Raw genomic sequence first — 17,044 nt, 5'->3', positions numbered from 1 at the left:
TATCTTTGTAACTCTGTCCTAAATCTCAATTCATCTCTAGTGAGAAAGTTGAAGACTTTTTACAAGATAAAGAAAAAACAGTATTGGAGTTGGAGCCATGTACAGGGTGAGTTAATGAACATCATGGAAAGTCTTTTATTTTATCCTTCAGTGTGTCCAGGTGTGCAATAGCTCTTTGGGGGCCTTCACACCACCTCACTCACCTGATGTGGGAGCATTTATTTGCCATAGGAATGGAAGGGTCAGATTTATCCATAGTACTGTTGTCCTCAAAAGTGAATGGAGCCAAATACTGGATTTTCTCAGAGGACAAACATAGATCCTTGCATCTGAATGTCATCTACAGGAGCCTATACAAGGATAACCTTCCACAGCTTAAATAAATTTCTTAACTTTTCTAAGACTTGTTTTGAATATTCCATACTTAGAAGAAATGAGAAATGTAGATGTTTACAAAATCATTAGTAGGGTGGACTGGCTAATAGTGTATGACTTCTGTAGGACTATCCAAACACATTTAAACTTAGCTACAGCAGATACCTTAACCACATCTGGCAATTTATTCCACAGCTTCCACCTGTTAGTTTAATGGAGCATTCACCAGTCTCTGGGACTGTTTGAAGAAGACAAATTGGAGGATATTTTTTACTCTTCATACAAGTTGAGAAACATATTGCTATTGGATGTGGTCAAAGCATCTGGTATAGTTGGTTTTAAGAGTTTGGTTAGTCCTAGAGAAATTAGCAAGTAGACCTTGGAAAGTCATCACTTTCTCTTGGAAGAAATCTGCAAGAAATAGATTTATTTGGATTATGTTGAGTACTTCTACTGGCCGCTGTCTGACAGGATGCTACCAGACTATCTTGCTTCCTACTTCTCTTTGAATTATCGTAACAAGAGTACACGTAGAATAAATCTATTCAACTACCCCCTTTAAAATCCTGCCAATATAAGAAGTTTTTTGACAGAATTTTTTCTTCCAGGCCGCCAAACTGAATATGTGGCTAGGAAACCCTATATTAGAGGCCACTTCCTATTTTGATTTTAGGAAAACATTAAAGACCCGTCTGTTCGACATGTCTATATCCTAGTTCTACAACTGTTTAATTCACTTTTGCTCTTAACTGTTGTATTTAAATTTTAATTGATTCTTAATTGATGTATTTTAATTTTAATTGATTGTTTTTATTATGTAATTTCAATTTTTATTGATTGTATGTATTTTTATCTTGAACATTTTTTTGGTATAGCGGTATATAAAAATAAAATTATTATTATTATTGATGGATTTTAGGTCCAACACAGCATGGTATCGTTTTTTCTGCATTGCAACATCAGGAATAATCTTATTCTCCCCCCTCCCCCCTTGCTTATGGAGCGATATGGATAAATTCCACGTAATAAAAAAGGTGGAAAGAAGAGAAAATGAGAGCCGGCATGGTTTAAAGGTGAAGTGAAAGAGGCTATTACAGCCAAGAAAACATCCTTTAAAGAATGGAAAAAGGATCCCAATGAAGAAAATAAGAAAAGACAAAAGCATTGGCAAGTTAAATGCAAAACATTGATAAAGAAAGCTAAACAAGAATATGAAGAACAACTTGCCAAAGAGGCAAAAACTCATAGTAACAATTTTTTAGGTAGATCAAAAGCAGAAAACCTGTGAAGGAATCAGTGGGACCTTGGGATGATCATGGAGTAAAAGGTACGCTCAGAGAGGATAAAGCCATAGCGGAGAGACTTAATGAATTTTTTGCTTTGGTCTTTCTAGAAGAAGATGTAAGAAATCTACCTGAAACAGAAACTTAGGGAGGGATTCTAGACTGTAGCTCTTTTAGACTGTTTTTTTAGGCTTTATTTTTTATTTAGGAGGCTATATTTATTTTATCTTTCCTTTGATATTGGAGTTTCTTTCTTTTGCTTTTAAATTTGTAAACTGTTCTGCTGTTACTGTGACAGGTGGTCTATAAGTTCTAAAACATAAATGGTTTTCAAGGGTGATGAGGCAGAGGAATTGAAAGAAATCTCGGTGAACCTGGAAGACATACTAAGCCAAATTGACAACTTAGAGTGATAAATCACCTGGACCGGTATACATCCCAGAGTACTGAAAGAACTCAAACATGAAATTGCTGATCTACTGTTAGTGATCTGTAACCTGTAATTAAAATCGTCTGTATTACCTGAAGATTGGAGGGTAGCAAATGTTATGCCAATTTTTAAAAGAGGTTCCATGGGAGATTCAGGAAATTACAGACTGGTAAACCTGACCTTGGTGCCGGGCAAAATAGTGGAAACAATTTTAGAAAAAATAAAATTGTGTAACATGTAGACAAACATGATTTAATGAGACAGTCAGCATGGGTTCAGCCGAGGGAGGTCTTGCCTCACCAATTTACTTGACTTCTTTGAAGGTGTGAATACATGTGGATAAAGACGAGCCGGTTGATGTAATGTCTCTAGATTTCCAGAAGGCTTTTGACATAGTTCCTCATGAGAAGCTCCTGAGAAAATTAAGAGCTCCTTTTACTAAGCTGCGATAGCGGTTTTACCCGCGCTTAGCGCACGCTGATTACCCCGCCCGCTAGACCTTAACACCAGCATTGAGCTGGTGTTAAGTTCTAGCCGTGTAGCGCAGGTTTAGTGCGTGTGGCAATTCTGCGCGCACTAAAAATGCTATTGCAGCCTAGTAAAAGGAGCCCTAAGAATAATGGAATAGGAGGCAATGTTCAATTGTGGGTTAAGAACTGGTTATCGGACAGAAAACAGAAGGTAGGGTTGAATGGACATATTTCTCAATGGAGAAGGGTAAATAGTGGTGTGCCACAGGGATCTGTGCTGGGACCAGCGCTATTTAATTTATTTTATAAATGATCTAGAAATAGGAACTACGAGCGAAGTGATTACATTTGCAGATGACACTAAACTGTTCAAAGTTGTTAAAATGCATGCGGACTGTGAAAAACTACAGGCAGACCTTAGGAAATTTGAAGATGGCATCCAAATAGCAGATGAAATTTAATGTAGACAAATGGAAATTGATGCACATTGGGAAGAATAATCCAAATCATAGTTATCGGATGCTAGGGACCACCTTGGGTTCAGCGCTCAAGAAAAGGACCTGGGTGTCATTGTGGACAATACACTGAAGCCTTTCGCCCAATATGCGGGGGCGGCCAAGAAGGCAAATAAGATGCTAGGAATTATTAGAAAAAGGATGGTTAACAAGACTAAGAATGTTATAAATGTTATAATGCCTTTGTATTGCTCAATAGTGTGACCTCATCTTGAGTATTGCATTTAGTTCTGGTCTCCTTATCTCAAAAAAGATATAGCGGCACTAGAAAATGTTCAAAGAAGAGCGACCGAGGTGATAAAGGGGATGGAACTCCTCTCGTATGAGGAAAGACTAAAAAGGTTAGGGCTCTTCAGCTTGGAAAAGACGGCTAAGGGGAGATATGATTGAAGTCTACAAAATCCTGAGTCTTGTAGAACGGGTGCAAGGAGATCAATTTTTTTTTTTTTTTTTTTTTACTGCATCATGATTTACAAAGACTAGGGGACACTTGATGAAGTTAGAGTAATGCTTTTAATACCAATAGGAGGAAATATTTTTCACTCGGAAAATAGTTAAGCTCTGGAACGTGTTGCCAGAGAATGTGGTAAGAGCAGTTAATGTAGCTGGTATTAGCAAAGGTTTGGACAAATTCCTGACGGAAAAGTTCAGTCTGTTGTTGAGACAGACATGGGATGGTAGAATGGAATGCTGCTACTATTTGGTTTTTTTGCCAGGTACTTGTGACTTGGATTGGCCTCCACGAAGACGGGATACTGGGCTAGATGGACCATTGGTCTGACCTAGTAATGCTATTTTTATGTTCTTATATATCACTGTGGTCTAATTTGATTATTGCTGCAAATGGGCCTTGGGCTTTTAGATTTAAGACCATTCCTGAAGTTTTTTTAGATTTAATATTTTCTACAGAAAGAAGCTAAATGGAATTGACCTCAAGAGTGTAGTGTTCTCAACACCGGGAAAATCCACAAGTAACAACTTATATTCAGATGTCAGCCCATAACAAATTTTCAAATCAAAAATAATAGCTTGAAAACAGATCTTGACTTTTACTGGCAGCTAGTGTAATTTCAAAGCCTGATAAAATTTATGGCCCTTGAATGTTTGGCAGCTATATTTTGTAATATCTGTAATCATACCTTAGTTTTACTGATATTTCCACATAGTGTTAGAATAATCTTAAGTGAGTTAAAATAAGTGTTTGTATTATAAGCCTAGTGAAGGTTTATTAATAGATACGTATATCTTCTATATTAGTTATTGCAAATTTGGGACTTGCTTGATCCTTTTTTTTGCTCATCAGCTAGTATTAGTGTTTGTGCAGCGCCAGACAAATATTTTTCTTCCAATGCAGCACAGGGAAGCCAAAAGGTTGGACACCCTGCTTTTAGGCTCATAGGGGTAGATTTTATTTCCAGTGAGATTAAGATTTTTTTTTTTTTTTACAAATTTGTAAATAACAGCAGCCTATGAGATATTCAGTAACATGCTAGAGCCATCATCATGTTTTTTTTTCAAATTCTTTATTCGTTTTCAATCTTACATCAAGTGCACAAACAATAAAACAATACAATTAAACACATCACTTGACAATCTTTCTGATTTATCTTACAATACATAAAATTATCACCCTCCCCTCCCATCATTCCTCTATTATTTCCCCAATAAGAAAAATGTAAAATATACCTCTCCCTCCCCCAATCATTAGACGGTGTATATTACAATAGAAAATGGTGTTTACTCATTCCAATAAGAAGTTAATGGCTCCCAAATTTTATTAAATTTCTTATAGCTTCCTTGTTGTATAGCTATTGCTCTTCCCATTTTATAAGTGTCATAATGAGTTCCACCAGAAATTGTAATTGAGTCTACTGTAATTTTTCCAATTACTTGTGATATGCTGAATGGCGACTCCTGTCATTATCAATAAAAGTTTATTATAATGTGATGATATTTGGCTCTTCTTTAGCACTCTCCAGACCAGTAGAGGTTAATCTTTACGAATGGGTATATATCCTATCATGACCAGCAGGTGGAGACTGAAAACAAAACTGTGGGACAGTATATACTATATTCCCTTCTCTATTTACCTCAGTCTTCTTTCAGTCTCCAGCAGGTGTTGATGTGATCTGTACCCATCTCCCTTGGTAGGGCTGTTGGAATTTGTTTAGGGGGTTTCTAGTCCCTGTTTTTGGCCGGACAGAGCTTGGGTGGGCCCTGTTTGGGGGTCCGTCTGACCTCGGGGGTATCAAACCCAACGGGTCTCGAGCGGGGTCCTTCCCCCCCACTTCCTCCACCTCCCCACATTTTTTTAGAGGAGCATCAGCAGTAAGCCTTGCCCCCTAGATCAAGCAAGGCATATTGCTTCGAGAGCCTGTGGAGTCTGTTCTGTAAAAAAAAAAAAAATCCTGAGGTAGTGCTGGTCTGGAGGGTTGTTTCCCTTTAAGAAAACTGTATTTTACTGTATTTTTTCATCTAACCGGCACTTTATTTCTAGTTAGGTTGCAGATGGAACAATGAGCACTTCAAAAGGGAAAAAATTGATCATTGTGCTCCAGGCGCGAGGCACTCGTGGTCGGCCTTTGTAAGTGGTGTTCAGGCCGATGTGGTGGAGGAGCTCCGTCGGCAGCGGCTGCAGGCGCCCAGAGCTCCCCGCCGATGGTGCCTCGCAAGTCGGCTGGGAGCAGTGGGGAAGCCTGGTCTTCCCCAACCGACCACGGAGGGATTCCCCCGAGCCGACGGTCGGGTTGTTGGGGATTCCCTCTCGGCTGATTTTTTGACAGCTGATGCCGACTTGCCTGTTTTAGCGGCTGGGACTGTTCAGGCTTCTCAGCCGCTACAGGCTATGGAGGGAGCATTTTTGGCGGGAAAGTCGCCATTTTCACAGTCTGGCCCCTCCATTTTGTCTACCACCTCAGGTGACCTTCCCCCTGTATTGGAAAAACAGGGGCAGGTTTCTGCTGGGTCCCCTGCTGTGGCAGGGAGTCCCTTGGAACCCACAGGAGTTTTTCCCCTGATTTCTTTTTTTCTTTGTGCAGAGCCTATTTTCAAGCAGCTGGAGGTCCCGGTTGCGCCCAGGGGGTTTCGGGTTGTGGGGTTTCCTCCGCACTCCCTGCGGCTTTGCCTTCCTCGTCTGTTGTGGCATCCCCTCCTCCTCCTCCCTCGTCCAAGCGCCCCCGGGTGGCTTGGGATGAGGATTCATGGTCTGAGGAGCGTGTTGGCCTGGATGAGGACCTGGACCCTTTTGAGGATTTCCAGAACCCTCTCGAGGCGACGGCCGCTTGCGGCGGGTTGTTGGGTTTCCCGTCCTCCGGCGAAGAGGTGTCCGTGGTGCGCCTTTTTCTGAGGGATGAGCTACCGGACCTGATTCAACAGGTTTCTTCGGTGTTGCGTTTTGAGGATGCGCCGTCGGAGACTTCGTGTGGGGGGGACCCTCTGCTTAGGGGGAACCGTACCATTTCCCGCTCTTTTCCTATGCATCAGGATATTCGGGATATTGTCCTGGAACAGTGGAAAACGCCAGAGGCGCCTTTTCGTTTGGTGCGCATCATGGCTCGTTTGTATCCCATCCTGGAGGGGGATCGGGCTACGTTAACATCGCCCATCGTTGACGCAGTGGTCTCGGCGATTTCTAAGCAGCATACCGTGCCTGTTGAGGGCGGTTCTGCCTTGTGGGACTCTGAGGAGCGCAAGTTGGAGTCCATTCTTAAGCAGAATTTTCAGGTCTCTGCCTTTGGGGTCCAGGCGGCTATTTGTGGGGGGGCTGGTGACTCGCATCGTGTTTCGGTGGGCTGAGCGTGTCCTGGATCGGGAGTCTGATGACTGGTCTTTGGTGGATCAGGAGGTGGCGAAGATTGAGATGGCTGCCTCGTTCCTCTCGGATGCTCTTTATGACTTAGTGCGGATCTCGGCTAAGTCTGTGGCTTTTGGTGTGGCCGCACGGCGTATTTTGTGGCTTCGCGCTTGGTCGGCGGATGCTGCGTCCAAAGCTAAGCTTATTAAGTTTCCCTTCCGGGGGTCTTTTTTGTTTGGAGAGGACTTAGATAAGTTGCTTCAGACTCTGACGGACTCAAAGGTGCCCCGTCTGCCTGAGGACCGTGCCCGCCCGGTGTCTCGGGGGGGCACTGCCCGGGGGCATTTGCGGGAGTTCCGCAAGTATCGCCCTGGGCGTGGGGCTGCTTCTTTCCCAGCTCCGGGGTTTTCCTGGGGTCGTTTTTTTCAGCGCATGCAGCCCTTTCGGGGGGCCCGTCGAGGGGCAGGGAATCCCTCTGCCAGTTCCCCCGCTTCCCATCCTTCACAATGACTCCTTGCCAGCGCCCCCTTTGGTTCCGGTGGGGGCCCGGCTGCGCAAATTTTTTCCCAAGTGGGCCGAGATCACGTCCGATCAGTGGGTCCTGGAGGTGGTGCGAGACGGTTATGCCCTAGAGTTTGCCCGTTCTCTGCCGGATCTTTTCCTAGCCTCTCCTTGTCAGGCCCCTTGGAAGACGCAGGCCTTTCGCCAGACCCTTCAGCGATTGCTAGATCTCAAAGCAGTTGTTCCAGTGCCCCCTCCGGAGTAGGGCACCAGCAGGTACTCAATTTACTTTGTGTTGCCCAAGAAGGAGGGGACTTTTCGGCCCATCCTGGATTTGAAGGGGTCAACAGGGCTCTCAAGATTCCCTCTTTTCGCATGGAAACTCTGCAGTCGGTCATTCTGGCAGTTCAGCTGGGGGAGTTTCTCACTTCTCTCGATCTGATGGAGGCCTACTTGCATGTTCCCATTCGGGCCTTTCATCAGCGCTTCCTTCGCTTTGCGATCTTGGGTCGGCACTATCAGTTCTGTTCGCTTCCCTTTGGTCTGGCCACGGCTCCCTGGACGTTCACCAAGGTGATGGTGATCGTCGCGGTGGTCTTGAGGTCAGGGGGCATTCTGGTGCACCCCTACCTGGACGACTGGTTGTTTCGTGCAAAGTCGTTGCAGGAGAGGTCCCAGGTTACGGCTCGGGTGGTGGAGTTTCTCCGGTCACTGGGCTGGGTGGTCAACATTTCCAAGAGTCGGTTGGTCCCGGCTCAGTGTCTGGAATACCTTGGGGTTCTGTTCGACACCTCCTTGGGGAGGGTCTTCCTTCCAGAGGCCCGGGTCAGCAAATTGCAATCTCAGATTCGCCTTCTTTTGGCGTCCCGGTGTCCTCGGGCGCGGGATTTCCTCCAAGTCTTGGGGTCGATGGCAGCGTCCCTGGATGTAGTGCGGTGGGCATGGGCCCACATGCGTCCTCTTCAGTATGCTCTGCTCCGGAGGTGGTCACCCCAGAGGCACAGTTTGGATGTTCCTGTCCCCCTGCGAGGCTCGGCGCGCTGCAGTCTTCGTTGGTGGATCCAGACCCCTCACCTGGTTCAGGGGGTGGGTCTGGATCTCCCGCAGTGGAAGGTGCTCCTTACGGATGCAAGTCTCTTCGGTTGTGGGGCTCAGTGCCTGGGTCACTCCGCTCAGGGCACCTGGTCCGCGGAGGAGGCCTCCTGGTCGATCAACGTGTTGGGGACCAGAGCGGTCCGTCTGACGCTGTTAGCCTTCCTCTCCCTTTTGTTGGGCAAGTCGGTCAGAGTCCTGTCGGACAATGCCACGGCGGTGGCTTATGTCAATCGTCAGGGGGGCACCAAGAGCACTCAGGTGGCGCAGGAGGTGGTTCGGCTCATGCTTTGGGCGGAGTCCCATCTTCTGGACCTCTTGGCCTCTCACATAGCCGGGGTGGACAGTGTTCAGCGGACTTCCTCAGTTGTCACTTCTTGGATCCAGGAGAGTGGTGTCTCAGCTCCAGGGCCTTTCAGTTGATAGTGCAGGCTTGGGGTCAGCCCCTGATGGACCTGATGGCCACGAGTGGCAACGCCAAAGTGCCCCGCTTCTTCAGTCGTCGCAGGGACTGTCTGGCCGAGGGTCTGGATGCTCTTGTCCAACCATGGTCAACGGAGGGGCTGTTGTACATCTTCCCTCCTTGGCCATTAGTGGGCAGAGTACTTCTTCGCATTGTTCACCATCCGGGTCTGGTGGTTCTGGTGGCTCAGGATTGGCCTCGCCGTCCATGGTACACGGATCTGGTGAGGCATCTGGTGGCGCATCCTCTTCCTCTGCCTCTCTTGGACGATCTTCTGACGCAGGGTCCCATTCCCATTTTCGACCCATCTCCCTTCTGACTTATGGCTTGGCTCTTGAAAGGGGTTGCCTTAGTAAGAAGGGGTTTCAGATAAGGTGATCGCTACCCTCTTGGGGTCCCGGAGGCTTTCTACCTCTCGGGCTTATGTGCGGGTTTGGTGTCTCTTTGAGTGGTGGTGTCGGGCGCGGGGAGTGGTCTCTTTTTGCGCTTCCCTGCCTACCATTCTAGAGTTCTTGAAGGATGGCCTGGATAGAGGCCTGGCTTGGTCTTCTCTCCAGGTTCAGCTTGCGGCCTTGTCGGCTTTTCGAGGGTTAGTGACAGGTCAGTGTTTGTCAGCCATTTCTGATGTGATTCGCATTTTGCGGGCGGCCAAGTTGATCAGGCCTCCCGTATGGCCCTCTGTTCCATCTTGGGATCTCAATCTGGTTCTTTCTGTTTTGGTGCGCCCGCTTTTTGAAGGACCTTACTCTGAAGGCGGTCTTTTTGGTGGCCATTACTTCCGCTAGGCGTATTTCTGAGCTACAGACTTTCTCTTGGGCTCCCTTCTTGGAGTTTTCTAGGGAGCGGGTTGTCTTGAAACCTGTTCCTTCCTTTCTGCCGAAAGTAGTTTCTCCTTTTCATGTCAATCAGTCTGTGGTCCTTCCGGTCTTGGGTAATCGGGAGGGTTCTTCTGAGCAACGGCAGCTGCGCAAGTTGGATGTCGGTCGGGTCCTTCGTTCTTATGTGCAGCGGACCCAGGAGGTCCGGAAATCCGATCATCTCTTTGTCCTTCTGGCGGGTCCTCGTCGGGGGGGCTGGCGCTTCTAAGGCGACTATTGCGCGCTGGATCAAGGAGACGTTTGCTTCCGCTTATCTTCTGAGACAGAAGCTGGTTCCGGAGTTTCTCAAGGCTCATTCCACTCGGGGTCAGGCGGCTTCTTGGGCTGAGTCGTCGCTCGTGCCTCCAGTGGACATTTGTAAGGCTGCGGTTTGGTCTTCCTTGCATTCTTTTGTCAGACACTATCGGGTAGATGTTCAGGCGCGTTGGGATGTGGTGTTCGGTGAGCGTGTTCTGGTGTCTGCCCTGCTGGGGTCCCACCCGTGAGAGGGACTGCTTTGGTACGTCCCATTCGTAAAGATTAACCTCTACTGGTCTGGAGAGTGCTAAAGAAGGAGAAATTAGGTCCTTACCTGCTAATTTACTTTCTTTTAGCTTCTCCAGACCAGTAGAGGTCCCCACCCTGTCTCTTGTTGTTGTGTTGTTGGGGTTGTTGCGTGGGCAGTTTTTGGTTTTTGCTGCGGGTTCTAGTATTTTACTACGGCCGGGGAGAATTGAAGAACAGCGGCTGTGGCTCGGCTGGCTTAGCTGGCGAGCTGTGGGGACATTTTCCTTCTGGTATCTCTCCTCTACATTTTCCAACAGCATTTGGGTATGTTAGTTGTTACTCCTGTTCGGAGAATTGTTTTCTTTCTGTTTTCCAGTTCTTGGTTCTGCTTGGCTATTCGGCAGACTGAGGTAAATAGAGAAGGGGATATAATATATACTGTCCCACAGTTTTGTTTTCAGTCTCCACCTGCTGGTCATGATTGGATATATACCCATTCATAAAGATTAACCTCTACTGGTCTGGAGAAGCTAAAAGAAAGTAAATTAGCAGGTAAGAACCTAATTTCTCCTTTTTCCTCATAGACATACCAAATAGTACTGTATCATAAGATAATGCCACATGCTTTTCCAATAAACAATTTACTTGATCCCAAATTGAGTTCCAAAAGGCTAAGATAAAGGGACAATAAAACAAAAGATGATCTAAAGTCTCTACTTCAAAATTACAGTGTCAATGTCTATTAGACTTTGAACTATTTAACTTTTGTAGTCTAACTGGGGTCCAAAATGCTCTATGCAGAAGAAAAAACCAAGTTTGTCTCATAGATGCAGACACTGTACTTCTCATCCTCCAAGATCAAATTTGTGGCCATTGAGATGCTAAAATTTGATGCTTAATCTCAATGTTCCAAATATCTCTAAGACCATTTTTGGGTTTCTTTTTAACATAGTCACTTATAATTTTATACCACTGTGCAGCCTGGTGTGCCAGAAAGTCCGCCTGAAAGCATAGAAATTCCAGACTATATTGCGTATTCAGAATTTTCCATTCAAGGAACTCTATCTGAATGGCCAGCTTCAGTTTCAGCCACCTAAAACTTTGTGATTTATTAAGACCATATTTATGCTGCAACTGTGAAAAATCAAGCAGTTTACCATTTAAAATAACATCATTTAAAGTCCTTATACCTGCAATCATCCAATGCTTCCAGATGATCTTAAATCCGCCAATTTGAATCTTGGGGTTTAGCCATATGGTTTGATTTGTTGATTTACTAATAGGAATATTTGTTAGGTTGCTGACAAATCGTAATGTTTTCCATGTGTCCATTAAAATTCTGTTATCTTCATACAGTCTAGGCATCTTGATACTAAGGACATTACAAAGATGTAAAGGAAACATGAATCGCCATTCCAGATACAACCAATCCGGGGTGTAATCAGTGAGCTCAGGGAGGATCCAATACATACATACCTTGGCGTAAAATATAGGCTTGATGGTACCTATAAAAGTTTGGAAAATTTATCCCGCTCTCCTTAATTGGTTTTTGTAAAGATACTAGAGCGATCCTAGGAGTTTTACCTAGCCAAACAAATTTTGTAAGAATAGAATTCAATTTTTTATAAAAAGATACAGCCTCAGCACCCTGGAGTTGTGGGTTCAAATCCATGCTGCTTCTTGTGACCCTGGGCAAGTCACTTAATCCCCCCCATTGCTCCAGGTACATTAGCTAGATTGTGAGCCCGCCGGGACAGACAGGGAATAATGCTTGAGTACCTGAATAAATTCATGTAAACCATTCTGAGCTCCCTTGGGAGAAGGGTATAGAAAATTGAATAAATAAATAAAATGTTTATTCACACCTTCAAAGAAGTCAAGCAAATTGGTGAGGCAAGATCTCCCTCAGCTGAATCCATGTTGACTGTCTCATTAAATCATATTTGTCTACGTATCCCATTATTTTTTTATTTTTTATAATTGTTTCCACCATTTTGATCGGCACTGAAGTCAGGCTTACCGGTCTGTAATTTTCCAGATCTCTCCTGGAACCCTTTAAAAAAATTGGCGTAACATTGGCTACCCTTCAATCTTCAGGTACTACAGATGATTTTAGCAACAGGTTACAGATCACTAATAGCAGGTCAGCAATTTCATGTTTGAGTTCTTTTAGTACACTGGGATGTATACCATTTGTTCCAGGTGATTTATCACTCTTTAACTTGTCGATTTGGCTTAGTACATCTTCCAGATTCACCGAGATTTCTTTCAGTTCCTCCGAATCATCATCCTTGAAAACCTTTTCTGGTTCAGGTAGATCTCTTACATCTTCTTCTGTAAAGACCGAAGCAAGGAATTCATTCATTCTCTCTGCTATGGCCTTATCCTCCCTGAGTGCCCCTTTTGTTCCTTGATCATCCAATGGTCTCACAGATTCCCTCACAGGTTTTAGAACATAAGATTTGCCGCTGCTGGGTCAGACCAGTTGTCCATCGTGCCCCGCAGTCCGCTCATGCAATGGCCCTTAGGTCAAAGACCAGTGCCCTGTTTGAGTCTAGCCTTACCTGCATATGTTCTGGTCCAACAAGAACTTATCTAACCTTTTCTTGATGTACCTAAAAAATTATTTTGCCTCTTTTGCAAGTTTCTCTTCATATTATCAATGCTTTGCATCTAACTTGCCAGTGCTTCTATCTCTTCTTATTTTCTTCATGATAAATAATAGTAGTAGCTCTAGACTTTAAGGCTGAGGCTGCAGCTTCATTTGTAGTATGTCACAAGATGTTACACAAGGCTCTGATCTCAGAGAAGATCGTTTGTCCCCTGCTTGTGCTTGTTAGGGTAGATTATGTGGCAGACACAATTTATGATATACTCAGAGTCATGGGCAAAGTTTCAGCTAATTCCATCTCTACCTGAAGAATGCTCTGGATCAGGTAGTTGGTGGGAGATTCAGATTAAAGAGCTACCTTGAGCAGACTCCCTTTTAAGGGACAGATGCTTTTTGGACTAGATGATCAGCGTCATGGATTGTTGTCCTAAATCTTTGCAGTTCGCGATATTGTTCCTTTCGTTTATACAGAAGACAGCGCTATGGATTGGGGACAGTGAACCAAAGATCCTTTAAAAACTCTAAACAGAGGTTTGGCAGCTCCAGATGAACCCAGCCTTCTGGTTCGCATTCAGCAGCTGCCTCCAAAAAGCCCTAATGACATCAGGTTGGCTTTTCGAGCTTCCCCTCATAGGGAGAAGACTGTCTGAGATCTGGAGGACCTGTATATGGCCAAAAGACTGGACAAGATCAGTTTTTATTCCACTGCTGAAGAAAGGCGACGCCAGGAACTGAACCAACTATAGAACAATCGCTCTGATCCCCCACTCCAGCAAGGTGCTTATAAAGATCATCCAGAGATGCTTGGATAACATCCTTGATCAAGAACTTCCTGATGCCCAAGCTGGATTCTGTAATGGCATAGGGACTGTGATCACATCGCAAACTTGAGGTGGATCATAGAAAAGGCAAGGGAGTACTAGAAGAATTATACCTGTGCTTCATTATACCAAGGCTTTTGAATGTGTTGAGCATGACAAGCTTTGGGAAACACTGAGTGAGGTAGGAGTGCTAGCATACATGATCAGGTAAATCAGATCGCTCTACTACTATCAAGAGGCTACAGTGCGAACTAGGTATGGAGATACAGAATGGTTCAAAATCAAAAAAGGGTATAAGACAAGGATGCACCCTTTCTCTCCTTTTCTTTTCAATCTCTATGTAATCATGAGGAAGCTGGATTTAGATGATTTGATTGTTGGGGTGAAAATAGGCGGAAGAACTATCAGCAGTCTGAGATATGCAGATGATACTATGCTGCTGGCAGAGTGAGAAGGACCTCAAGAAGTTGATCCTGAAGCTGAAAGAAGAAAGCAAGAAGATGGGACTTTACCTAAACATCAAGAAGACCTAAATCATGGCTTCCACCAACAAGAAAGTCCACATAAAGATCAGCAATGAAGAAATAGAAGTGGTTGACAACTTCATTTTCTTTGGGTCCCTCATTGATCACAGTGGCAGTTCGAAATCAAAGATCAAGCACTGGGGCTTGCAGTCATGGTGAACATGGATCAAATGTGGAAATGCAAGTAGCAATCAAACAAAGACTGATCACTGCCATTGTGTTCCCAATTGTGACATATGGCTGCAAGTCATGGACACTCACAAAATCAGATAGAAGAAAACTCAACGCCTTCGATCTTTGGTGCTGGAGAATAATTCTATGAATCCTATGGACAGCTAGGATCACCAACAAAGATGTTCTTGATCATTTAAACCCAGAGTTGTCCTTGAAAGGCAAGATTACCAGACAGAAACTGACCTATTTTGGACATGTGATGAGGGCAAATTTACTAGAAAAGGAGGTGTTGCTCAGAATGGTCAGTGGAGGGAGATCAAAGGCCCATTGGCTGAATATCATCAAGAATGACATGGAAATGAACATCAAACAATTGAAAGAAGCCATGGAAAACAGGGAAGCATGGCGAGGACTGGCCTACAGAGTATCAAAGGGCCGGACACGACTGAATGGATAGTAGTAGTAGTAGAAACACGTACGAGTCTTGAAGGCATATGTATATATTTCCGAATGTTGGTGTCTGTTGGCAGACACTTGATTATCTCTGTTTCAATGAGACACTGGAGAGTTCCATAAGTGTTGGTGCTGGATGCACTCAGGTGGCTTGTTCATTTCTACCTTATTTTCAGTTATGATTACATTGACATTGACTTGTTGCCTTTGACTTGTTGCAGATCAGAACAGAAATGGTTTGGTTGGGGAGTACCCCATATCCCACCTCCTTATTTTTCTGTTTTATAACAATTGTCAACTGTATGAATTGAGGAGATGGGGCACAGTCCAAAGATGAAGGAGGCAGAGCTGAGAGATGAAGGTAGATGATGTCTTGTACAAGTTCATGAGTAAAGGAGAATAACTCACCTGGTTCAAAACTTTCATATGCCTTTCTGCTAGAAAGAAGATTATCAAGATAAGAACCTAATCTTCCCTTAGATCAACTGCTTTCAATAAATTCATAGATTGCTACCATAGGAAACTGTTCTATTTAGTTTTGAAATGAAAGGGCATCTCAAATACAGGAGCTGTGAATGCTTTGTGATAGCATCATTATCTACTCTTAAAAGGTGGCAATTCTTGTTTTTTGATATAATTTATTTAACTCTGTAATTTTTATTTTTTAGATATCAGAGAAAACTGATTTTTCAGACATTAAACTGGAAGTAAGTATTTTAAAAATCTGGGTTTTGGTGTATGTTAACATCTGACCCTGAATTTAATTTTTAGTGGTAATGAATCCTGATTTCCATTCATGTCAAGAGTTTACACCCTCTGTCATGTCCTAAAAGGTAGACTTATATTTTGTTAAATTGGCTACACATAGTGACCATTACCAGTATGGTAAATTTTACTACTTAGTATGCTTAGTGAAGTTACTAGATAAAATTATCACTAAGGCTAGAGGAAATCCCACATTCTCGATAGATGGTATTTTGATTATACAGATTCAAATATCGGAACTGTTTAAATCTGAAGATGTCATATTATCCTGTTACTGCAAATTACCTATATTTAATTTTAAACTGAAACACAGTAATTTATAATTGTATATAATTGTCTTCTAAGATCCCAGAGAGGCTACATGAGTGTTGCAACATATTACCAGAAAAATGAAATTTCTGTTCCTTTTTTGTTCAGACACCCAAGAGGCATCCATGTTGAGACCATGGAGTCAGAAAAGGTAATACTTCCATAGAACTGTTAATGTTTTAGCCCTCTTCTGTAGCCTTCTTTAGCTAGGTATTCCTTTAAAATTGTATAGTATTGAGGAGTTTGATAGTATCTTCGTAGCATGTATAAAATACGCATAGTAAGCTAATGGAAACATAAAATATTATCAGTTCAACCATGATAAACCATGATTACTTGGGTTAGTATTTGAGCACCATATGAAAGGGATCTGTCCATTGAACCTTGTGAAAAGCCTTAGTGGGACTGAAGCACATCTGGCATGACCTTTGCAGGATGAAGTGTTAAGCCATCAAGCAGCTGTTATCTGGAAAGACATTCAACAAGGACAGTCTATCACCTATTTAACTTTGGTCATCAGCTGGATTAATTGACCACACTTTTTCTTCCTATGTGGCAGAGTTCCTCAAGGTTTAGAAGAATGCTCTGATTCCCATTTTAAAGCATAAAGGTGAAAAAGCTTATGAGAATTATGGCATTGTATTTTTTTTTTTTTTGTACTGGGCAAAATTCTGGCATTTTTATTGGACATTTTGAACACTTTATACCACAACTTATCTTTTGGAAATATGTATTCTTGTTCTTTAAAAAGATATAAACATAAAACTCATGAGGCCAGCTGAGCAGCATTACAATGCTCTTTGTGATTTGGGGCAAAAAGCCACTGTGACTTCACTGCTTCAGGTACAAACTTAGATTGTAAGCCTTCCAGGAGTAGAGAAATAATTTTCAATTACATGAATGTGGCTTGCAATGAGATAAAATCTCTTGTCCTTACCTTCTCTATAAGATGCTAGCATCTTATTTTTAAAAATCTCTGATTAGCTTTCACATTGCCTTCACTTAATGGATTTTCAAAAGTGTTTTCTTCTGTGTAATTAACAATTTGTGCTCAAGTTTCCTCTAACTCACAGTTCTTGGTGCTCTGTTGTCCATGAATGA

At 43.5% G+C, this 17,044-nt stretch overlaps 1 protein-coding gene across 2 annotated transcripts in view; it reads left to right on the top strand.

Moving 5' to 3' along the window:
- The window catches only part of PARN (poly(A)-specific ribonuclease), a 220,466-nt gene that overhangs the window by 55,817 nt on the left and 147,605 nt on the right, over positions 1-17,044 (top strand). For both annotated transcript variants that reach the window (XM_033963574.1, XM_033963575.1), the window contains exons 8-10: positions 41-106; positions 15,538-15,576; positions 16,052-16,094. In XM_033963574.1, coding sequence (XP_033819465.1) covers positions 41-106; positions 15,538-15,576; positions 16,052-16,094 — 148 coding nt within the window. The remainder of the gene's footprint in view (positions 1-40; positions 107-15,537; positions 15,577-16,051; positions 16,095-17,044) is intronic.

This window comes from Geotrypetes seraphini, chromosome 11, assembly GCF_902459505.1.
Source record: "Geotrypetes seraphini chromosome 11, aGeoSer1.1, whole genome shotgun sequence".
NCBI lineage: Eukaryota > Metazoa > Chordata > Amphibia > Gymnophiona > Dermophiidae > Geotrypetes > Geotrypetes seraphini.
This window is presented reverse-complemented; position numbering and strand designations above follow the sequence as displayed.